This window comes from Anarhichas minor, unplaced genomic scaffold (assembly GCF_050575085.1).
Source record: "Anarhichas minor isolate MPS153535 unplaced genomic scaffold, ASM5057508v1 ptg000009l, whole genome shotgun sequence".
NCBI classification, from domain to species: Eukaryota; Metazoa; Chordata; class Actinopteri; order Perciformes; family Anarhichadidae; genus Anarhichas; species Anarhichas minor.
In genome coordinates this window covers 5,704,265-5,728,764 of record NW_027466455.1, presented here as the reverse complement: position 1 = coordinate 5,728,764, position 24,500 = coordinate 5,704,265, and the positions used below count along the sequence as shown (strand labels likewise).

General features: G+C 43.3%; 1 protein-coding gene across 3 annotated transcripts in view; it reads right to left on the bottom strand.

The window, feature by feature from the left end:
* Positions 1–4,624: 4,624 nt before the first annotated feature.
* mllt3 (MLLT3 super elongation complex subunit) overlaps positions 4,625–24,500 on the bottom strand; it is a 47,220-nt gene continuing 27,344 nt past the window's right edge. The window contains exons 6-14 of one of the 3 annotated variants that reach the window (XM_076087217.1): positions 23,624–23,752; positions 20,117–20,695; positions 12,088–12,157; positions 11,807–11,860; positions 10,982–11,120; positions 10,212–10,308; positions 10,054–10,122; positions 9,339–9,425; positions 4,625–6,657 (exon numbers count right to left, since the gene is read on the bottom strand). In XM_076087217.1, coding sequence (XP_075943332.1) covers positions 6,526–6,657; positions 9,339–9,425; positions 10,054–10,122; positions 10,212–10,308; positions 10,982–11,120; positions 11,807–11,860; positions 12,088–12,157; positions 20,117–20,695; positions 23,624–23,752 — 1,356 coding nt within the window. In that variant the 3' untranslated portion in view covers positions 4,625–6,525. The remainder of the gene's footprint in view (positions 6,658–9,338; positions 9,426–10,053; positions 10,123–10,211; positions 10,309–10,981; positions 11,121–11,806; positions 11,861–12,087; positions 12,158–20,116; positions 20,696–23,623; positions 23,753–24,500) is intronic. The other 2 variants (XM_076087218.1, XM_076087219.1) reach the window with 2 other exon arrangements.

The following is a 24,500-nucleotide window of genomic DNA, read 5'->3' as shown; positions in this document are numbered from 1 at the left end:
CCCATCCACAAAGCATCAGGGATATTAGTGACAAGAGGTGCCTGCAAAGAGCCATGTGTTTTACTTATGTAGCAAAATGAGAATACAATCTGCATTTTGTTGAGCAACCCTGTTGTACAATGACAATGGAAAAACATTGCAACTTGTAACTTTCTCAAGATCACGTAAAAACACATTTTGTCAGGCTTCAAGTAACGTGTTGCTTTCTGTGAAATGGGTCTGTGTGACGACAGAGAGGTGACAAAACAACAATGGCGGCTCCTGAACAGGTTAGGCTAGCTGCTGCATTAGCGACAGTTTTATCGGAACTGGAGAGCATTTCTTCATTGAAAGAAGAGCAATAAACAACACTGAAGGTTTTTCTCGATGGACGAGATGTTTGGCTCTTCCTGACTGGCGATCTGATGACGATCTGATAGACAGACGGATCATCCTATCACCATGCTTCTCAGGGGGTTCTGTCTAACAAACCGCGTCAGGTGAGTTGCTAGCTACCATTTGCTATGATATTGTGAAAGCATCAAAAACTCTTGCTTGGGAGTCCAGCAACAAGGGGGTTGCTATAGTAACCCAAGAGAGAACTGTGGTTCGTCTGTTTTTCGACATATTTAAAGTGGTAGCTGGAGAGTGGCTGCTTCGGTAATGGGTGTGGTTGCTCAGATTAGCAAAGTGGTTGCCACGGGAAGACTTGAATTTGGATGAGCAACTTCACAAAATTCAAGATATTACCCACAACTTGGAAGCAATAGAAGAAAGCAATCTAACAGCACGAGTTATTGTGTTAGGTATTATATAGTACTTTGCTCATCAAGCTTATAACTCCATCATGTGGCCCTGGAACCTACACCTGCTTTTAGAAAGAGCTTAAAAGTTGTCCGAGCAGCATGCCCTCAGACATGCAGAGGTGAGATGAGGAAGGAGAGACTTTTCATCAACCTTGAGCTTTAATGACTTCCTCGAGGTGCTTTTTGACTACCGTCCAAAGGCTTGACGGGGGGGCAGCTTTTCTCCTCAGCCTTGGCCTTGTGCCAGGGTGACAATCAATGTCTCTGTGTCTCTTCTGTGGGAGATTATTTCGAAGGTCTCCCCCTTTTTATTGGAGGAAGTGGTATTTGGAAGCTCAAACAGGATGTCCTGCTGGCTGGAGCGCCCCCCCCCCCCTCCGGCTCTATTCTCTCTCCATACCCCCCCCCTCTCAGCTTCATTCTCTCAGAGGAAAATAGCTTAAATTAATCCAGGAGTCTGAGCAGCCACTTTCTCCTCTTCTTGTCTCCAGCTGGAATGCCAGTGAACTCATTCACTAATTCAACTGTTGCTGCTTGTACCGAAGCCTGAGGTGTGCTGTACACAGGAGATGATGCCATATGAACAAATGAATACAGTATGGGTCCATTTATAAGTGCAGGTAGAGTTTTACTGTCCAATACCACAAATAAGGTATAATTCCCAATGAGATGTCTGTTATCAGGGATTAATGGAGCGGCGGTTAGCAGTACATGCAGAGAAGAGTCATGAAGTCAGCAAAGTAACTGAATAATGTCAGTAAGGTTAGACAGTTAGACTGTAGCAGCAAAAGAGTGTATTCAACTGAGCAAGGATGTGTTTCATTGCGTATGAATTTCTTCTTTTAACAATAACGTAGTCTCACTTAAATATTGTAGATAGAAATAAATGATATATTATAATAAGGCGTTGTATGTTGCAGTGTTGAGCTCAAGAAGAATTATCACCAGTTTAGTTTACATGTTCTGATCCACGATGTCCACTCTCATCAGCCTGGTTCAGCAGCAGCAGCAGCTGTTTAAGGTCTCTGATGACGTCACTGTTCACTACCTGCTCAGCAGCCAACAGCAGACACAGTTAGAGACCAGCTGGTGAACAAGCTGGAGCGGTTAGCAGCTAACGTAAAGATATATAGCAGATATACCAGATGCTTGGTTTTATTGATCAGTGTTTATAACAGTGTTTTCAATGAAAGCATACATCCAGTAATTTGCTCTTCATGTTCATGTGTGGGGTCCATGGCCTCCTATCCTTTAGGTTTTGACCATATGACCTATAAGGAGGCAAGTCTAGCCTCAGTGAAGAAGGAGTGGGAGTGTGTTGGGGTTGGGGATCATCCAAACACTGGCTCGTTGTTGTATGCCTTCATATGACCAACCAGTCAAGTAGCAGTTTGCATCCAAATCATTCTATCCTATCAGACACTTGTAAATGGTCTTGAGTTACGGCCCATATACGACCTTTTGATTTAAAATAACGTCATCCCTCATTGTTCAAAAAAACTCTCTGGCAATGAAAGCAGATGGCACAAATTTGATGCCAAGTGGAGCTGATTGCCGGTTGCTCCGCTGCAATCTGATTGGCTATCTGCCGAGGAGCCTACTGTTGTCCCCATTAGCTTGTAGTTGTTGTAGTATTTCTTTGATAGAAGATTGAAACTGAGGTCACCATGAACAATATCGCAGTAAAGGGAAAAAAGTTGATACACTTGAGTATCGCAATATCATGTTTTTTGATACTGTATCGTTTCCCCAAAACACTGGATTGTTAAATAGTTTGCGTGCTGAGATTGGTGGCAGACGGTGGCTGAGGTAGCACATAAAGTAGCGCTATGATGTCGGATGTTTTATTATCATATCATTATCATTATGCAGATGGTGACGTGTTCTTCATACTATGACAGTATGAAGGGTGAAATGAGATAAGGGTGACATTGGACAAACAGCTGAACCGACAGCGTGTACAGACGGGGAACTGGGCGGTACAGCACAGGATTACCTGTTTAACTGTGTGGGACTGTGAAAGAGCAGATCTTGTCAGATTGTGTAATGTTCTGCTTTTGCATCTGTACAAAGTAGTCGTTACCTTCTGGTCCCAACTAAAACCTCCAGTGGAAAGACGTTAACATGAAAGCACAAGTGTAGTTTTTAGCAGGTTTTTATTATGTATTTTGTACCGTTTATGAATCTCATTGGATTCTCAAGCAGTAATTGACTCTATATTTAATATATTTAAAGGCTGTGCTTTTATATAATTGGGTAAAACACTTTGGTGAAGCAGCGACAGCTGCTAAAGGCCTGTTGTGTCCAAGAGGTTTCCTCCCAACCAAATCAGTGAATATCAATATTTCATTGAACACGTTGTGGAATATTATAGATGATTACCTCCATTTCCTGCTGAATGCTCATGTGTGTGGAGGTGAGGGAGTGAAGCTCTAGTTTCCTCATTTCTCACAGAAATATTTCTATCCCGTCTTCAACTGTAGTGCAACATGAATGCAATTAGTAAGATTCATCTTTTTGAGACTGCAAAGAACTCAAAACACAGAGTTCTTGAAGAGGCAGAGAAGGGTTATGCCAAAACGTAACGCTTGCCCTGAGGGTGATGCTGGAGGTCATGGGGTCAATTAAAACCTGAACAACAGTTCATGAGAAAGGCGACCTTTTACATTTTGATATTCAAGAGGAAATGTTCACCTAGTGGGGCCGAAGCATGACTTCAGGATGAAACTGAAGTGGAACAGCACAGATTTGAAAGACTAAATATAGAAGAACACTGCTGAACACCTCCCGACTCCTCCACAGAGACATCTTTAACATGCATCCTTCAGGCACCAGGAACAGGTTGTTCCAGCGCCGGCCTGGTTAGATCTGTGACATGCAGACTGAAGAAAGCATCCTCGCCCACAGGAGCAGGAGAAACTGGATGACTTCCAACTGCTCTACCGTCAGACGTCCCACTCAGACCGACATGAGAAGAACATCCATGGCTCAGGTTTTTGTGATCCACAAGAGGCGGGAGATCCACATTTTGATCCCACACTTTCTGATCTTGTCCCTCTTTATACTGTGATCCTGGTTTCATCACATCGTTTCTCATTGTATTTTCAGGTTTTAAGCAACTGCACAACCTGCAGTATGAACATTTCATGTGAGGGTTTCTGCAGAAAGAGAGGATCTTCACGGTACTGCAGGTACCTGCATGGTACTAATAGAAGGGGTTTCGAGAAAGTGTGAGTCGGCGCAACCTTGAGAGGTCCTTGAGCGTGCACCACGGTTTGTGCACCGTGATAAAATATATACAGCCTCTGAAAAAAAGGATCATTTAAGAAAAGCAGGATAAAAACCTGTGCTAAAAAAAGCTCACCCACAAGGGTTTTAATAAGTCATCTGTACATCATACAGAATGTTTATTGTATGTCTTCAAAATACACAAGAAACCATAAGACAGAACGCAGGGTGAGAAAAACCCTCTCAGGTCATTTGGAAAGAACCTCCACTGTTTACCGTCCTGAACATCACGTCATCAAAGTAGCTTCTGTTACCAAGCTTTGATTGAACAACTCAAACACCCACTAAATAAATAAGATTGTTCTTTCCTCTTACACTGTAACAGTACCTGTCAGCTTACTACCCTTCTCTTTGTAAAAATGTACCAAAAATATGCAGAACACAGGAGCCTCATAGAGGGTGGCTGGCTGGGTCTGTTCTACATCATGTTCCCCGATGGAATATTGATGACGTCTCTTCAATCGTATTCTGGAGATAAACATTGGTCTTAAACCAATTGGATCTGTTGATGTCGGCAGAAAATGAGCCAACGTAACAAAGCAGTCTTTAAGTTGCAGCCGATGAGCAGGTCGCTCTTTATTTAGTCAAAACATGGGAATTAAAAAACCAAAAGACCAAATGATGTTGCACCTGTATGAGATGATGTGGTGGTGCGCTCCAATCCTTACAGCTGGAAAACATTTCTGTCATTTAGGCTTTTTGGCCTGTGGGGATGCAGATGTGCGCATTAGTCTGTCATGTAGAAGAGCTGTCTGTAGGAGGACAAAACCAAAATGTGGGGATTTAAAGCCAACAAACCCTTTAAATGTTTCTGTTTGCAGTTGGTCAGATCATTTTGTTACAACTAGTGTTGTTTTTTATTCTAATGCAGGCGGGACAAAATAGAATTCTACACATAAGAGCTTTAAGTAGTCACCGAAGACTTGATGTTTCTACCTCTAAATCAGACGCAGTTTTGCAAAGCTAGAGTATCTCCTGCACACTGGAGGCCTCAGCATCTTGAAGCAACGTGCTAGTTGGATTGTCTAACAATCTCAAACACCCTCCAACAATCCCAGCGGCCGTAGGCAGCGAGGCCGGGTGTGAGGAGGCGTGAAAGTGAACAGCAGGGTTTGAGTACAACCGAGCGACGCCACGAACGCGTCTGAGAGAAATGGAACACGTGCGCCGTCATCCCCAGACAAGTTGACTTGTACAGGGATTCCAATTGGATCTTTCTCTGTCACAACTTTGCTCTGGTTTGTAGTAAGAATCAAACCTACATGTTATGGGTGTACACTTCCATTGTCTTAAAACCTGCATCCTCTCTACTGACCAGCAGGGGGCGACTCCTCTGGTTGCAAAAAGAAGTCCATTTAGCAGAACAGGGTATGCTTTAGGGCGGGGCTTACTGTGATTGACAGGTCACTGCCTCTACCAGAGCCGTATAAGGCGTCTCTACGTCACTCCTCCGCATTCCAAATATGTTAACTTCTGTCCAGTGGTTGCAAAAAAAACAACATGGCGACGGCCGTAATCCAAGATGGCGACAGCTAAATCACGGAACTCAAGGCTTCAAAACGGCAGTCCACAAACCAATGGGGAAGCCCAGAAACCTGGACCTCTTCTTGTGCTGTTTGCTTGCATCTGGGATATTTTTAACCAGTCAGAACTCAAAACCACAAATTTGGTTTTCAGAATTGGGGCTACTGGATTGTACTTAAACCCGACCCAGACCATGCCCCGTGTTATTTTATGAAAAGCTTGTCGTTACCAAACCACTCGCCTTCACTGACTCCAGGTCGACCTCACTAGATAGGAGTGCTTTCTGCAAGGCTGCTCCTTTAACAGACTGCAATACAAAGTCATCAGCGTCACCTTCACACCTGCTGCTGTTGATCCCAGTGGAACCATTCAGAGGTGACATTCCATTCAAGTCAGATCCAGCGTCCTCAGTGATGTCACACAGATACAGACATGCCTGCTGTGAAGTGCTTCAATAAAATCCATTTCTGAGGTTTCTCTACTTTTCTGCCATTTCAATTACACACACACACACACACACACACACACACACACACAAATTAAAGTCAATAAATAAGACCTACAATGTTGTAAGGCAATGCTGACCATGCATTTGTCACAATGAACAACAAATCAAGGAACATACATGGTAACAATAAGCACATTCATTAAGAGCAACCACTTTCTTTTTTTTCTCTCTAAGAAATCAAGTGAAGTTTGAAGGCTTTCTGGGTGATCTCCTGATCCACAGGGCTCATGACCCACAACACCTGGCTCTGGGACCACCTCTTCACTCAGAGGGCCCAGTCCGACCGGCAGCCCGGACACACAGCAGACCGGACCCAGCCACGGTGGGGCTTTTGCATTGCATCCAAAGTTGGAGTTCATTCAAGGAAAATCAAAAACGTCTGCATGGAGACAGAGATCCAGCAGCCAGCTGCTCAGAGCCTCAGGACAGTCCCGAGGTGTCCAGGTAGCTCTGCAGTTTCCTCACTGTACTTCTGTCCAAGGAGCAGAGGTCGAAGTCAAAAGTAGTGTTTGTGATGTGGAAGTGTCCGGTCTCTTCAATGAGGTTCACAATCTGGAGAACACAGAACACAATGAGTACCATTTCTATGTGTCAGCAGGGTGTAAACACAAGTTGTCAGGTTATGGTTAATTAAAGAGAGAGAATGTCTGAGACTGAAATAACATGAGGGCACAGTGAGCCTCTTTCTGTTCTTTACAGTAACAGAAGAATTCATAAGCAGAAAAAGGCAGTGGTAGACTGTAATATGAAACTACCACAGGACATCTTAAAGGGGAAATATCGGGCTCATTTTCAGGTTCATACATGTATTTTGGGTTTCTACTAGAACATGTTTACATGCTTTGATGTTCAAAAAACACTGTCTGTCTGAATATACAGTACCTGTATTCACCATCCGTCTCACTTTAAACCCCCCTCCCGAAAAAAAAGAGCCCATTCTGCTCTCATTGGCTTGCGTGAAAAATATGGTGCACCTTTGCAAAGATGGCCGTCAAGCTGTGGGCGGTAAACATCGGAAGCGGAGCCAAATCTGATTGGCTTGTTGAATCCCATGTTTGTGTGAGTGAGAGAGAGTGAGAGTGAGAGTGAGAGAGAGAGAGAGAGAGAGAGAGAGAGGATACGCTGTGCAGGTGTTATTGCTTTCAGACTTGGTACCCGCTGGTGGAAACAGGAGTCCTGGGGATTACGAGGAACACCCTCCCATATATCTTGGTGGAGGTACAGTTCTCAAAAATGTGGGAAAAATTTCAGGCGTTATTTACGACGGGTCAGATCAAAGTCAGACACTCGGGCGTCGCCTCTCTCATTCGGCTTGGCCCGTTTGCTTATTTTCATTGGTGTTTAGGATTCCTTTCAACTGAAACAGCTCCCAAACAAAGTGGTGCCCCTCTGTCCAAAGACATCTGCATTACAGCGGTCTCTGTCCTTCCATATGTGGTCCCCACCAGTGTGCAGGAGAGCCTGACAGTTAATCATTTCCACCTCCTGGAGCAGGAAGCGGAGCCGGTGAACTGGGCTAGATTAGCTTGATTACTGAGTTAAAGCTGTGCACACCGATCAGCGGTGCTGTGTTTTGGTTGGCATTTCATCCTCCTATCAGAGCCAGGCATCTCGTTAGGAGAGCGAGGCAGAACTTGGCAGCCGCCGCTGGGAAGATCCACCAACACGTCACACGATAGGCCTCCAGAATATCAGCGAGAAACATGCAATCTCTTAGCTGGAGCGGTCAACCAAATAATTCATTGCTGCCAGATGAAGAAGCAGATTACAGTGGACCTGTAACAGATCACAGCTCCTCTTCTAATCCAATAGAGCTGACTAGTAGCACCGACACGTAGTGATGTCATGCCGACATCCTTTTTATCTGGAGCTTGGCAGTTCAGTGTAACCTTCTCATGGAAAACAATAAAGCAGGAATGTAAGTGATAATATCAAAGTGGACATTTGAGAGTTTCTTGTTGTAATTTGATACTAAAGATTGTGAGTGTACACCTACCACAGACTGTATGTTACATTCACTTACACATTCAGAGCATATCTATGATTTAGATAAGTGGGCATCACACCTCTGTGACGAGGCCGTGGGCCAGGACGGCGTTACCGGCCGTGATCTTTGTTTGAGTGCAGTGCCGAGTGGCGGCCGTGAGCGAGCCAGTGGGCCACGCTCACAGGGACTCACGTGCACTACAATGCATGCAGGTCGGCCCGGCTACTGTATGTCAACAAAGCACAGAGAAGCTCTGATTACAACACACACTCTGCTCAGGTTGACATTACTCTATTATATCTTTACATAGACAACAGCTGTTTGCTGCTATAGTCATGCTGTGAATCTGGAAATGAGCTCCTTTTAAACTTGTTCTGTGAATGTAGTCGTTTCTGATCATGTCATTTACTGGCCAAACACAAACTAAATGTGTTCAATGTTCACCTGCTGGAACATATGACCAAAACAGCTACTATTACTGGCACACTGGAAGGAAAGCTCCACAGGCTTTTCTACTGCATACGTGAACACAGTCGTGTCTCCAGAGGGAGCTGTGTGAAGTCTGATAAATGTCCTCAAATGATGTCACTTGAGTCAGCTTTGGTTGGGTCCAAAGACAAGTTTAAACATATAATATGTCATTTTCTGCCACTATGGGTCTCTCAATCAAAACAATAGCAAAAGACGGAGATTGCTGAAGAAGCGTGGAATCATGGGAGTTAGGATTCCTTCAGTGTTCATCCAAAACAAACGAACCAGCTGATTAAAGGTGGTAAAACCGCTGGATGAAGCTGTTTCATGTTCAAAATTCTGTGTTTCTCCGACGCCGTTCGGTGGACTCAGGACATGTTGGAGGACCTGCGAGCCGAGCTGCCGCTAACGTTTCCTCAGCTTTTCTCTCTGATAACTTAAGAACCAGACGTCTGATGACACAAATCCTTCATCCGGTTAAAATATCTAGTTAAACACCACCGAGTCTAAAAAGTATGTCATAAAGATGTGGGATATGGCGAGCAAAGGGGAGTGGCTACATCAGCCACTACAACCTTAACACACCTCCATCTACCACCCAACTGTTGGCATTGTGGGTAATGTTGGCACAAGGAAGAAGAATGTGTGGAATAAAAAGGACAATATCTCTGGTTCTAGGACTCACTGTTACATGCTGGAAAGGTGTAGCTGAGTTAGATGAGGCACACTGAGAGGAAAAAGGTGGAGTAGTTCATCAGCAGGTCGACATACACACCTGTTGCAAGATATGACCTTCTCTTAGTGTCATCAGTCTCTTGTGCAGCTCCACCAGCTCGTCCAGGTAAGCCTGGGAAGCACACAGCTACATGTCGTTAGCTTTCACACAGTCACACCACATTTCAGATGATGTTTGATACGGACATAGTTTTACACATTTTGTTTTTTTAATTCATTAATTTAATTGAATTTGATTTGATTTCAGATAAGCAGCCTGTTGAGTGAAGGGGGCACATCCATCAGTGCTGAACCATAGAACTAGTCCTCATCTTGTAACATGGCATTTGCCGAGCAGAGCTGTTAACTGCTGCAATACTTACACTGATTATCTAACGACACCGACACCTTTAATTATCAACGTGTCCCCTTGTGTTCCCTTGTATCTGTCTCACATGTTCCTGGTCAGCTGGTTGCAGCTCTTCATTGAACACATACCATGTTGACACTGAGTGAATTCATCAAACCCCAGACTTTGGGATCTTTGGAAACACAGCATGAGACGTTGCTGCCAAAATGAACCAATATATGTTCTATAATAACTCGTAACCTATTAAGTATTTCTATAAGTGTTGTATCAGAGTCATGTCATACTCTGACACGTTAACCCATTGAAACACAAAGTCTGAATAGTGTAATATACAGTACTGTGCCAGACTACCACATGTTACTGGGCAGACTTCTAGTGGAAACAGAAGAGGAAAAGCCCGCTGTACCTTGTCACACTCTATGTTTCTGTTCTTGTCCTGCTTGTTCTGCTTGGTGGGACTCTTCACGTCCACTATCTGACAGAGGACAAAGTAAACAGTCAGTCACTCTGGGAGACTTGGAGATAACACTAACAGAAGCAATACATAACATAGCATCATGTTACCTGGTTAGCAGTAGTCTTTAGTATGGGCGGGGCTTCATTGCGGGATGGGGGGGAGGCCGAGGAGCTGTCACTCTCACTGCCATCACTCAAACTGACCCTGAGGAAAGACAAACATCAAAATGCATTACACGTGTTCAGTGAGGCTGTCTCCATCTCTACACATTTCCAATACTGCAACTTTAGATTATGACAGTGTATTTTAATTTCCTCTATGTTCACCAACTAGTCTCTACCTGTGGCTGCTGGACAGGTAGAGGAAGAGGAAAAGAGACTAAAGCTCTGGAGAGCTGAGGGAACTGCAGTTTTGTGAGAATGCTTTGTGGGGTCATCACTACACCTTTCACATTACACATCGTCAACGTCATACCAGAAGAAAATGTACTTTATCACATTCATATGAAAAGCCCTGAGATCTTGAAAGGAATGGATACCGTGTCTCGGTGTAAACACATGGCGTCTTATACCAGCTGATTTATGTTATGTCTATTTAGCAATGCTGCCTTACTGCAGCAGTACAGCCAACCTGAAAGCATATCTAAATTCATACCAGTTCGGAATGGAGTCTGGCGCACAATGTGGTGATCAAAGCCCTGTGCAGAACTTGCTTTTGACTGCAAGCTCACCACGCTGCTTGTGAGAGCATTTCAAAAAGTACTCCATTGAGATGTGACACAGAAGAATCACAAACCTGCTCCCTAACAACCCTACAACCTCTGAGTCCCATGAGTATGACCTGCCTGTGTCTGAGGTCCATCCTCAGGCTCACTAACCTGCGTTGGTGGTGCGTGAGATGCGTGTGTGCTGGTCGCTCCACGTCGGAGTCCATGTCGTTGTCGTCGTCGTCGTCCGAATCGTCATCGTTGTCATCCGAGTGCAGATCCTGCATGGCCGACTGCAGCGGGCCCAGCACTGTGTGATTGTGACAGAGATCTTTCATTATTATGTGGAGGCCCGGATGAGAACATGCACGAGGCCGTGGGTCATGTGAGCAGGAGGGATGGTGGGGCGGTCCGGTGGAGCTTGTGGATGCAGAACTGATCCCAGCAGCTCTACGGACACTTTTACTCTTTACTTGTAAAAGGATGAGGCTTTTTTTTATAGCTTTCTTATTGTCAGCAAATCCCACAAAATGACCAAAACCAATGATGTGTTAGTCCGTCTGTCTGTCATCATTGGTTCCTATTTCAGGAATCTCTAAAAATGGCCCACAAATACATACTTTCATTTTATGAAAAGCAAACATACTCAAACAGGAGGAAATCAGGCATTTGTTGGGGACTATTTTCAGCAGCGGATTATTATTCACATTTGGTGCTCTGGTGAGTATTTCTGGCAGCAGGACAGTGTATGTGGGATTAAGTCAAAATGAACTACAGTGCTCCATGGTGATGAAAGGACCATGACCTCACAGAGAGCAGGAGGACATATGTGCACAGGTTGCTGGATCAGCAGTGATGGGTGCTCTGGAGGGTGGTATCGTATCCATGAGATAACACAGACGGGACTGCAGAGAGGTGCATGAGTTTTCATGCACAAGCTGGAAAAGAGATTCTCCATGCAGATGTGACAGGGGGGGGGCTCACAGGAAGGGTTACCTGTGTGGGTGGTGGCAGGAATAGCCACCCTTTTCCTGATGATGAAGTCCACCACTGCATGCAGAGAAAATTACAAACACACAAGCAGAGGTCACCCTCAAGTAAAGAAGTAGAACAAGTCCCACATTCTAGACTCACCTGACCCTCTTACACTAGTTCCAGTCCTAAATGATTTCTAGAGCAATGGAATCGGTCACTGGACCTTTATGCAGACCGTTTCTGACTGAAAGAGACGATAAACAGGAGATCAGCTGAAACTTAAGCGTGTTCCAAATAGTTACCTTGCCGTTTGTGGTGTGTGGGAGCAAAGCCTGAGCTGGAGCTGGAACTGGCTGGACTGGGCTGTTCGGACTGGGAGGGAGAAGAGAGAACAAACAGAGATAAATAAAACACACATGATGAAGCAGACTGATATTTCATCCAATCATTTGGCAGATATCTGCAATGTTGACTTTTGACCACTTTCATGCTATGATATATATTAAGAAACGTTCCACGTTCTGTCCACCAGAAGTCCAAGTTCTCATGGCTGATTATTTAGTGTGTGACTGAAACACATTCAATATGTTAATGATTTGCTGCCTGCCAGCCAAACAAGGAGGACTAAAGCAGCCACGGTATTCATGGGTCTTATGACCTGGATCAGATCTGGACTCATCTGTTTATATGTTTCACAACACGCTACACAACAGCTTTTGGGCATCTTCCTGTTTCTCTCCTAATGTGATGTTCTCTGCCCAAAACGTGGCCCGGCCTTGGCGATTGATGACGCAATGGCGGTCTGGTCTATGGGAGGGAATAAGCCTGCTGATGTCGTCAGGGTCATCCTATCTTGGGGTTGGAAACTTCACATTGTTTGTAGAAAGCCAGCATAACAGACTTTGGATAGCGTTTCAGGGCCCGAAGCCGACATCCAACAGATCTACACTGTTGCTGTGCTCCTGGCCTCATCTGAAAAGAGCCGGGCCAGTTTTAGTGCTCGAGCCTCAGATCTACATCAAGCACCATAAATCACTGAGTCTAAATGATGTGCTATAAACATGCAGCAAACTACACACAAACACTGCTGAAACTCAAAACTGCTCACGACATCGACCATCACGCATGTGACTGCACTCAAATAGTCATCATGTCAGCTTTTCGGCAGGTCTACCACCCAACACGTGAGAGTCCTGGGGTTTGATTCCTGCTGCCTCTGGCTGGTTGGAGGTCCCAACACAACAATTACTTATTGAAATCTGGTTCTGTTTAAGTAAACGTTTGTTTACTTAAACAGAATATTTACCACGTTTTTATGTCGTAGTATATACCAGTGGCGGGCCGTGCATTTTATACCTGGGCCTTCACTGCTGTCCTGCAGCTGAAACACCGCTACGGTTATTATTTGTTTCGTGTAAAAATGAAGCTCAACACCTGTAGATACACATGCAGAGTGCAGATACATGAATACGCCGAGAGTGCGTCTCCTCTGCTCTGACTGCAGCTGGGACTGCTGTGAGAGCTTTGGGGCTCACGGCAGCACCCGCTGCTCGTTCACGACAGTGCAGAACGTACGCGCTTTAACGTCAGAGTCAAAACACCAGAACAAGTCTCCATGAGGGTTTGGAAAGTTGCCAGATTTAGCGAGAAAGTCGCCAAGTTGGCAACACTGGCACCGGCTAAATATGTCCCCAGAGCAACATTGGACATAACAATAGTTCCTATCACATATAAAACCAAACAAAAATCCATCTTCATAAAACAAGTTGTAGTAATAATAATATATAAACAAGCATATAAAGCTACTGCAGATGTACAAACAAAAGCAGTTGACTTACCAGAGCTGCTGTTCACTATTTAAAGACAAAGTCCATCCTCCTTTCTTTGTTAACAAAGAGTTTAATCTCACGGTTGTTCAGTACATCCGTGTGTTTTAGTTCCAGTAAGAAGTCCTTCTCCATTCATGGACGCCAGTGAAGACAGTCGAGCCTCCCCAGTTGTATTACTTGAATACGTTTTAATGCGTTTGAGGCTGAAAATGTCTGCTCGGCAGAGGCAGCAGATTTTGGGATTGTCACCACCCAACATGTCACGCTAGCCCACTGACCAATCACATACTTGTAGTCCAGCTAGCAGGCTCTGACACGTCAAAGAATACGCCCAACATGTCAAACTAAAGATCTGATTGGTTGAACACTATGACAATCAACAATATCGTCCCCGTTCACTTAAACTGCACATGGATGCACTTGTGAGTCTGCAGGCCTCTGCCTCTGTTCTTACCTAGAGACACAGAGGTGAGATCTGATTGGATAAAAGCTCTACTTAAAACAAGCTGCACTGGAAGCAGAGCAACTGAGGAAGACAGTAGCTGTGCAATGAGAACATAAGATAATGGGAAAAATATTACAATACATGTAGTGTATTTATGAAAAAATATTAAATCATAAAATAGCTCTAACTTTGTGATTCTGTTTACGCCAGCAGAGAAGGCCTTGCTGGCCCTCCACTGGTGTATACTAATATACAAATGTTCCTTTTTTGGACACACTTAATAAACAGCATATATCATGATACATATTTTGACGATGATATGGATTTATTTGGTAATTAAAATTTTTTTGCAAAGATTGACGCTAACTACTGTAGCTAGCAGTAATTACTCCTTTATATCTGTACATCTCCCATCAGATATATCAGAGAAGTTATAACTAATGTAATAAAAAATATTTAAATTTGGAAATAAAATGACTTTTAAAAACTTTTTGTGACTTTCAAGACCTGCAGATACCCTGACCCCTGTCCATGTCAACTTATCTCATGACGAGGATCACACCATCTCATATTAGCACACAACTCTGCAAGTCTGTGAACCTGATGACCCTCCCAGATGACAGGAGGAAATAATACATGAAACGTGTGTTCCAACAGAAACACACTATGCATATGACATTCCTTATCAGTTATAGGTAACGGTGCATTTGCTTTGTTCAATGAGCTTACACACACTGGCAGCTGACAGCGGAGATACATTTTCAGTAGTATGCTTTTCTTGTCTTGTTCCATCCACAATATAGGAAGAAAAGAAAGAGTGGATAAAATGAGCTTTAAAGTGAGCAGCTGTGTGGTCTGTCTGACACTGGCCAGCTCTTATCACTTTGAGACAGTCCACTTCAAACAGACCTTTAGATGTGTGGGCAGCTCGTAAATTACAACAAGCATGCTCAGGGGAACAATGAGTTCACACTAGCCGACACGTGTGCACATGAAATGGACACACCCAGCAAGTCACATGGATTCTCTGGATGGTCTCATTTTGCTGTGTTAAGGACGTTTCTGGGCGTCCAGCTCTATACAAACGTAGCGACAAGCTGCCAGATCATAAGCCTTCATCCAAGAGCAAGCGACAAAAATGGAGGACACAGTGCAAAAACCTCAAATATCTTCTATCACGATATAAGTCATTTGATATCTAGATATCAAGATACAGCATCTTTTCTGGTTATAGTTTATATGCAATAACCACATGCTAAAGCCTATTTCTGCTTCCTCCTTATACTCAGTACTTTACAAATGCAAAGTACTGAGTAATTTCTCATGTCGTTAACAACTTCAGTGCAAAAAGGAACTTAAGTTTTTTATGAAATTATAGAGGAAGAAAAAAGCACAAATAATTCCAGCTATACACCGACGATGTTTACATGCATGCACACACATGCAGATTCAGACAATAGTTTGATTTCACTGATTTTAATCAGAGTTTCTGAGAAATCAGAGTTAGTTTATGCTTGATATTATCACATATCTCAATAATAATATATACGATTACATTGAAAGCCAATAAATGATATTGAATTATCACCAAGCCCTCGTAGTGCATGAAGGTTAACTAATCAAGAGGCAGCATTTCTGTATTTGCCTGTTTTCTTTATGCCCTTTCTAAATGCTTGGTATGTGTTGTTTTATTCAATGCAGACTCTCTGACGTTGCAGTGCGTTGAGCTTTTTTAGCAATCCAAGCCTGCAAGCGAAATAACTGATAAATCACATTGATGCAGAAATCATACACAATCAATATTGCCCTAAAACGGTCATGCTCCAACTCTACTGCAGGAGCCAAACAAAACACCGGCCACGGGTTCTGCTTGTATTTCCACGGTGGGGACACATCAGGAGGAGATGCTACATGTTTCAAAGTTTCAGGTACTTTCAGGATCGGTCGAGCACATGTCATGGCATTTAACAAGAAGGACGACAACCAACACAACAGTAACCTACATTTTGCTACTGCATTTCTGATTACAACTAATACTTAAAAAGGAAACAATGAAGTACAACTGCAACAAATAGTCCATTCGTCAACTGTTGTGATAATCGATTCATTTGTTTTTAAGCCTAAATGGGAAAACACCCCTGTTGCAGTTTATTTTACGTGAATATTTTCAGTTTTTCTTCGTCCTCTATGATAGTAAACACAACATCTTTGGGTTTTGGACCGTTATCAGGATGGAAGAGCATTTTTCACAATTTTCTGACATGTTATTGACCAAATAACGAATCAGTTAATCGAGAAAATAGTTGACAGATGAATAGATCGTGAAGATAAATGCTGCTTGTAAGTGTTGTGTGTGAGACAAACAGGCCTCATCAGTATTCCAGGAGGAGATAGTGTCAGCGCTCTGAAACAGAGCTCTCAGCATCTGACAGAAATAAGGACACAACACACCGCTACACAGTACATGACAGACTGAATGGAGAAATGATCAACATGATCAAAATGCACACAGCGGAGCAAACTGAGAGAAAGTTGTTTTGGGCCATCAGTCTCCTGAATTCAGTAGAAATGTGCCAGAAAACCAAGAAGACTTGTTCTCCTGTTGGCTTCCACAGCTGCTTACATCACTCACCAGAAACAGTACGCAGACAGAGTCGCATGACGTACTATAGTTAGGAAGGATCTGACGTATCTAATTATTGTGGCAAAACAATCACAGTACTCGGTATTGATACGATATAAATTAAAATCACTATTAGAGGTCAAATACAGTAAAATGATGTCGCACCAAAACTGCCTTGGATTCTAATAAAATTAACAAACTCAACAGTTATACTGCAACTTTGTTGAAATTGACATCAAATATTCTAAAACATAGTAAAGTAAAGCAGGTTGTTCATTTAAAGTTGAAGTTAAGACGGCTGGTGGAAATGACTTGAAATGTGTCTGAGATTCGATTCTTCATGTTTTCATGTTCGGATTTCTTTGGGTGTTTATGATGGTCGACCGTCAATCACATGAACTCCCTTTATTCATAATGTGTCAGTCCTCAGACCGTCACAAAATGGTTTTTTCCTACTTGTAAGTGCCACCTGATGGGTGTTAATAGTTACAAAAGGTAGAACCGTAGAACATAATAGACTGTGGCACAATTATGTTGGGCTCTTGCAAGTCACCAGCACCACCCGCCTGTCTGCACCTCCACAATCTCACAAACAAAGAAGAACATAACCACGAGTTTCCTCTTGGCCAGTGACGTGAAGAACAGAGACAGAGCAGGACTCTGGTGTTCTGGTCCTGCTCTGGTTCTTCTGCTTCTATGTGACTGGAAATAAAGGACTTCTCTTGTGGCAAAATGCAAAACCAATGCAGAAGTGCTGTGCCGTGTTTAGGGGCCCTCTGAAAACGTCTATATTCATGTAAGAGAAATTGTCAGCAGTATTGTTACCATCAGAATGTAGAGTAGAACCGGTATATACACCTCTAACAGCTCCAGTGTTGTGTTTTTAATTCTGTCCATTTAAAACATCCTAGATTGTAAAATGTAGCAGAACTGCAAAGAAGATGCCAAAGCTTTTCAAAGTGAGGATGAGGCTGTTAGATGTGACAGCTACCAGGTACCGTGGTAGAATCAGTCTCCCAACATGTACAGTTTCCCATAGTAAGTTGGATAGCATTTGTGACCCACGCACAACAACTAGAGATGTGGGTTTAAAACATGTCATTCTAACAGGAGTTTAAAATGTACTTGTTGTGGTGAGAAGCGACTTCCAGAAGAAACATGAGAGAAAAAGAGAGACGCGAGGACAAAAGGCAGAGCGACTTCAATGGCTGTCACCTCCCGCCAACAAACACCACACAGCTGGTCTGTTGGTTTATGGGACAGCTTCTTCACAGGGCCATAAATCTAACCACCGCTCCTTTTAAGGGCTTTTGTCCCGCTTTGCTCAAAGCCGCCCAAGCTGCCCTCCTCAAAGACAATAAATGGTCTTTAGCCGGGGGTTGGCCGGCATTGATCTGGTCTCTTCTCTTAACTCTTGGCACAGTTAGGATGGCCAACAAGAAATGCCAGCAAACAAGACCAAGCAAGAGCATTCGGTGTGCTTGTCTGATGCAGCAGGGGCTGTCCAAACAAAACTGTTTCAGTTTGACACTGTAGATTCATTCAAACACAGCCAACTCATTTATACCGACATGTCGTGGTTGGCGACACAAATGTATCGGCTCATTTCCAGTCTTGCTGCGGTTAACCCTTTCATGGTTTTCTCAGCTGTTAGGTCATTGTAGCTGAAACATGTGCTGTACTTTCCTCAACCTGACTGAGCATTCTCTGGCAGTCCAGTGAGCCCACACCCAGAGGAACCCAAATGCTACTGGGATTTTAAAACCAGACCTTTTCACTGTAAGTTAAGGTCATATAACCTTAACTGTATTTATTTGACCTTTCTATTTATCTTTTAAAATGTTTATTGTCCGTATTATAACTGAAGTGCTGTATTCATAATTTCTCTCAATATAAATAATCTGTTTGTCACTGTAAGGGAGACGAATACATGCAGATTGCTAACATGCACATTTACTTGTAGATGGTGACTAAGTTTGGTAAAGGCTTAAAAAATAAAAAATAAAAAACATGTTTTGTTATTACCGTCCATAGGCTCTATGAAGAAAACAAAACCTCACTGGATTAACATTAAAGGGTTAAGTTGTTTCTGAGTGTCAGACATCAGTTGGATAAAAGTACTTTAAGCCATCTACAAAGCATGCATCTGTGAGGAAGTGGATTTGGGCTTTTTTGAACACAAACCTGTGCAGGTGACGGATCCCTCCTCCTGTGCCCACATCCAGTGCTCTAAACAGGTTCCCGTGCTACTGCTCCAGCCTGCTCTCCCTTCATGTCATCACCTACTCCACATTTCCTCCCTTCTGCTGTTTCTGGCCCGGTGCTCGGAGGAAAACACCGAGATCAAACAAGTGGTCACATGAGAAATGAGAGTGGCGCTCTGTGTCGGCCCGGCGCTCGCCCACCGGAGTCGCTGGCCTGGGGAGGATCAAACACCTGGCATTTGTCAACCCACATCCCCTTTACAACCGGCCGACCCCCAGCCTCGGTATGGGAAAACTTTAAAAGGCATTTACATACAGCGCAGACAAAAACACGGGTTCTGCTAGTGCTAAGTAATAACTCCCCTGGCTAAACAAGCTGCCCCTAAGGAGAAAGATACACAAAGACCCACGCTTTATACAAGCTTTAGAGAATAGAAATTAAAACACCATCGCATAAAAGAAAAGTGCTCAAAGCACGGGGATTTAGACCTTTCTCCAACAAACGCTCGCCCTTTTTCTTCTCTCAAAACTAAAAGGATTAAAGGGGAACTCTGGGCTATTCACTGCCGCGTCTTCCCTTTCTCCTCAGGTGTTGTAAAACCATAAATCTTTCTTGTCGACTATTTGGCTTTAAAACAGTCCGTCTTCATGGGGAGGTTCTCCACCAAATGTGCGTGGACCAGGCAACCCAGTCAAATGTCAGCCTATTCATGAAAGCAGCCACTGTAGACGTGAAGTTTTCTAATCGTGGTCTTGATGTGCAGCTGGAGAGGAATACTTGAGCACATTCCACATCCATATTCAATTACTTCCTTTACGAAAACATTTGCTGTTAACAGGGCAACAAAACTGCATCTTTTAACCTTCTTACTCCAGTTTTGTCCGCTTCCTGTTTGGCCACCCAGATGAATGCAGCTAATGACGCTAAGCTAAGAAGTAGTTAATGACGGCCACCACTTCTTCCCCTGCCCAGCCCCGTGTAGTCCACCGGACCCCCATGACAGAAGCTTCTCTCTCTGTTGGTCATTTGATTTTATAGCGCTTCCACGCCAAGGAAGGACTGATCACCAACAAACCATCCCCTTCAAAGCCTTGGAAGAACTGGACTGCTGTCCACAACCGCTCCTTTCACTACTTTTTCCGTAAAATGGCCTGAAAGCTCAAATCAGTGAGTCCAATGTACTCTTACACTCTTGGTTTTGATAACGATTAGAAAGACGTTCTACTCACATCTGATTTGGTGGACTGGTCCTCCATATCCGAGTCATTGGGGTCCACCAGTTCCTGGAATGGCGGCAGTGTCGACACCTTCCTGCGGTCTGCCTCGTCACCTTCCGGTCGCAGTTTACTCGTTCGCACTTGCGATCTATCCTTCAAGAGATTCTTATCCAAATGTTGAGCGTCTGACCCAGACATCTGCTTCCCTGCTGGATCCACAAATCCCTTTTTACGTTTTTTGGTCACGTGATCGTCCTCGTCAGGGGTTGACAGACGCTTGTTTAGCGCTGACCCGTGAGTCGTCCCCTCAGTCCGATGCTCCTTGGACAAAGACTTGGGTTCCTTGAAGCCCATTTTAGGATTGATATCTCTAAGTGGCTGGTTCTCTTTGGGTTTCCTGGAAGGTTCTTTGGGGGCTTTGCTGGGTTCCCAGCCGGAGTCTCTGAAGGCACTTTTGGGCTCTTTCAAGTCTTTTGGAGGCTTGTCTTTGTGGTCCTTGGAGGGCTTGTGGAGTTTGGAGAAGCTGCTGCTGTTGGTGCTGTTGGTTGTGGCGGTGGTGAGAAGGGTGATACCGCTTCCTTTGGAGCCGTCCTGTGAATCAAAGCCAACACGTGAGAAAGATCCTTCACTGTATGAACCCATCCTACAGAACAAAAGGCTCAACGATGAGCAACAGGTTTAGATTTCGTGGTCCAAATCATGACGCACGAACTGCATGATGGCAAGTTCAGTCAGGTCTGAAAAAAACACAAGGAATTTTACCTTGAATTTTAACATTTAGGGTGTTAGAGCAGAATTACACAGAATCATATAAGCTACAGAAGGATACACTTCAGCTCAAAGGATTATGGAGCGGGGTAGAGGGAAATCCCACTTTAGGTCAGAGGGCAAACATAAAAGAGCAAGCAGATAATTAGCCACTGGGAAATACTGTTGTCTGAGGACGGTATGGGCTTGTATTGCTGTGATAATAACTGATATAAGTAAGTGCCACTAAAAATAACTGAATAACCCTGAATATGAAAAACATTTTGGGTTTAAATCTCAGCATTCAGGAGAAACATGACTCCTGATAATGTTGTCCTCTTGCTCTTCGTATTGTGTTGACTTTGGACTACATGTAGTACTTCTAAAATGCATAGTACCAAACAACAAAGTGAGCAAAAACCAGGCAGCAAGGTCAAATGAAGATTAATCTTCTGCCTCTTACACGCATGCCACCCTGCAGTTTGGCATTACCGTCTGTGAAAAGAGGTCTATTCTTAAAAAAAGGGTCTTCTTAGTCCACATCTATGGGCTTAAAGAGCAAACTCAGTACTTCTTTTGAACAGTGCTGTTCAGTGGGGTGAGGGGGCCTTTTCAGCAGCCACATGTGCACCCTTAAAAGTGGAGCGAAGGGCAATGTGGAGAAAGGAGGAAATGCATTCCTTCTAACGGCGGGGGCCATTTGTCCCTGGGTCTCACCTCCAGCCCCCGTGTCAATATTTCATCAATGCAGTAAAGCCATTAAAGCAGTCTAGACGATGACGGGGGGGGGGGGGGGGGTCACAACTTGGGCCAACCACCTCTGAAACCTATATTTTGTGTGACCCCAGGACCTCAGGGTGTAAAGCTGTCGGCTCGTTTCTGAACTCCAGTGGACTCCTCCGCTGCAGTGAACCTATCTCCCTCAACATAAACCTGCTTTAGTGCCTCTGCTGCCATCAACATTGAAGAGATCACTAAAGTGGCACTTTTTAACAGACCTTTCAGCACCGTGACATTGGCAGGTTAGCAGGTGACCCAAGTTCATGTAAATCCCTGAAGGGGTTATAATAATAATAATAATAATAATACTGTCTGAACAGAAAGCACATCATAATTAAAAACAGTTACTGAATTATTTTTTACTTTCTAGGAATGCATTCTTTTCAAATGAACAAGAGGTCTGGATCAAGTCATTTATCATTTATAATAATATTATATTATGAGTTCACTATTGAGAAAAGCATTAGTAACATTTATTACTCCACTATACAGCAATATCTATGAAATCTTCACCATTTGTATTTTATATTATCTCTATCCATATATCTATATATATATATATATATTAGTGCTGGGCAAGTTAACACGTTAATTTCGCGTTAACGCATTCATTAATTAACGCCGACAATTATTTTATCGCGCGTTAACGCATTTTTAAAATTTATTATTATCATTTTTTTTATTTAAATTTTTTTATTGAAAGACAAGAGACAATACATAGACATAACAACAAGAGGATGACAAGAACAGTGGGATAAAAGCCAGCAAACATCCTATAGTCAGTTGTGTATGTATGTGTGTGTGTGTGTGTGTATGTCCTTGAGCCTTTTGAGATGGGAAAAATAATAATAATAATAATAATAAAACAACAACAAAAAAAACAGGTAAGTATTTTTAATTTATTATTATTGTAACAGACTGTCTCATGTTTATCATTTTGTATTGGAGATATGATGTCCCTTCAGGGTTGGCGTAGAGAAAAGGCGACTTCCGCTTCTGGTCGAGAGGGGGGGGGGCAGAAATAAAGAGAGAAGCTGCACCAGCTGTTGCTCTCCCTGGAGACTACTGGACATCACTGCGGTAAAGTCAGCAGACACTCAGATCTCCGTGGTCAACTCAGCAGACACTGACATGTTAGTGCTCCTATATGCTGACATTCACGGTAAACTCATTCAAACGGCACAGATCAGGAGCGAGCGACGGACTTTGAAAGTTAGCGGAAAGATTAACGTGAGACAACATCCGGTTTCTTCAGACGAACATCCAGTTTTCAGAATAAGATGCCAACAAAGTATGAATTATATTCACATTAAGTATAAAACATGCTACCTGCATCTCGTGAACCAAATGTTATTGCACTTTTGTTCATATAGCAGTACTTTTAAAATAAAAGTGTGCAATACACTACTTTTGAATTGAGTGTGTGTGTGTGTGTGACCTCCTGCTCCACAAGTAATTCATCACACACACTGTGTTTAGACTGGAAACTGTTTCCATGTGAAATGGGCCTCTCCTAAATGACACTATTTAAAGGGACTAAAACTAACATAATGGGAACAACATGCTGGCGTATTGACATACATGATCTAGTGGTGCACGAGATGTCTCATCTCTCACCTGTAGGCCCATCATGTATGCCTTCTCTCTTCCCCATCTTTCCCATTGATTCCCTTTACTAATTGTGTATGTTATTGTCTAAAACTTAAGAAGTTTTAAAAGGACATTGGAGCAAAATATGGGCATTGTCTAACCCCCAGGTCAAACATTCACAGCATGTCTCTGAATCAGTGCTGAGCGGCGGCCAACAAAAAGTTTGCTTCAGCAAAAGTTGGATCTCTTTGAAATGCCTGGGTTTAAATATCTTAGAGGTCTTTGAACCTGCCCAATGTGTGGAGGATTAGGGCCTGGATCCTTTGAAGAGGTGCAAAGTTTGAGAGCTGGGTGGGGTCGAGAGTGGAGGCAGAGGAGAAGGTACCTGGAAACAACACTGACCTTTGAGCCATGGAAGCTTTTGCTCTTCTTTGGATCAGAGATGGTGGATGTCAGCGAGCTGTTGGGAAGCATAGGCAGCTTCAGGTGCTGGGCGAACAGGGAGGTGGAGCCCTCCTGCATTACCATCACCTGCCAGAGGAACAGCAGCAAACCAAAATCATCAGAGCATTCAAAGATTTGTCGTTGGGGTACAGTTTGAAAGTTGAAAAGTTGGACTGGGTATGAAACTTAAAGGTTTTTGATACTTCATGAGATCCAAAAGGATTTGAGTATTAAAAGCTGACATCTTGGTATTGATGTATTGTTAGATCAGATTACAGTATTGAGAGGCAGTAGCAAAGACTTAAACCAGTTCCTTTTGTATTCTATATTCATTCATGGCATGTCTGCTATTTGGCATTACAATTCAAATCTAAAAGCCTATTCACCTCCTTTCTGACAGTGAGATAAGAAAATACCTGATATCAAACTGTAAAAGTTGAATTGGAGTCAGGGTGTGGTTAGCCTAGCTTAGCATTAAGACTGGTATCACGGAGAACCAGCTAGCATGGCTCTGTCCAAAGTTCATAAACACACCTTACACCTCCGAAGCTCTTCAATTAACGTGTAACGTCTTTGTTTAATCCACCTATCTAACACTGTGCTCAGCACATAACTAAGCTAAGCTCAGCACATCCTGACTCCAGCACTGCAGTGAACACACAGACCTGACACTGATGATGATCTTCTCACCTCACTTTTGAAAAGAAAGTGAATGAAGTTTGTTTAGCAGTTTCCTTTAAAGCACCTGCATAAACTGCAAATTCAACAGCAAAGATGTTTTGGAACACATTTGTTAAATAACATGGAGAAGTCAACACACCAATTATAACCAATA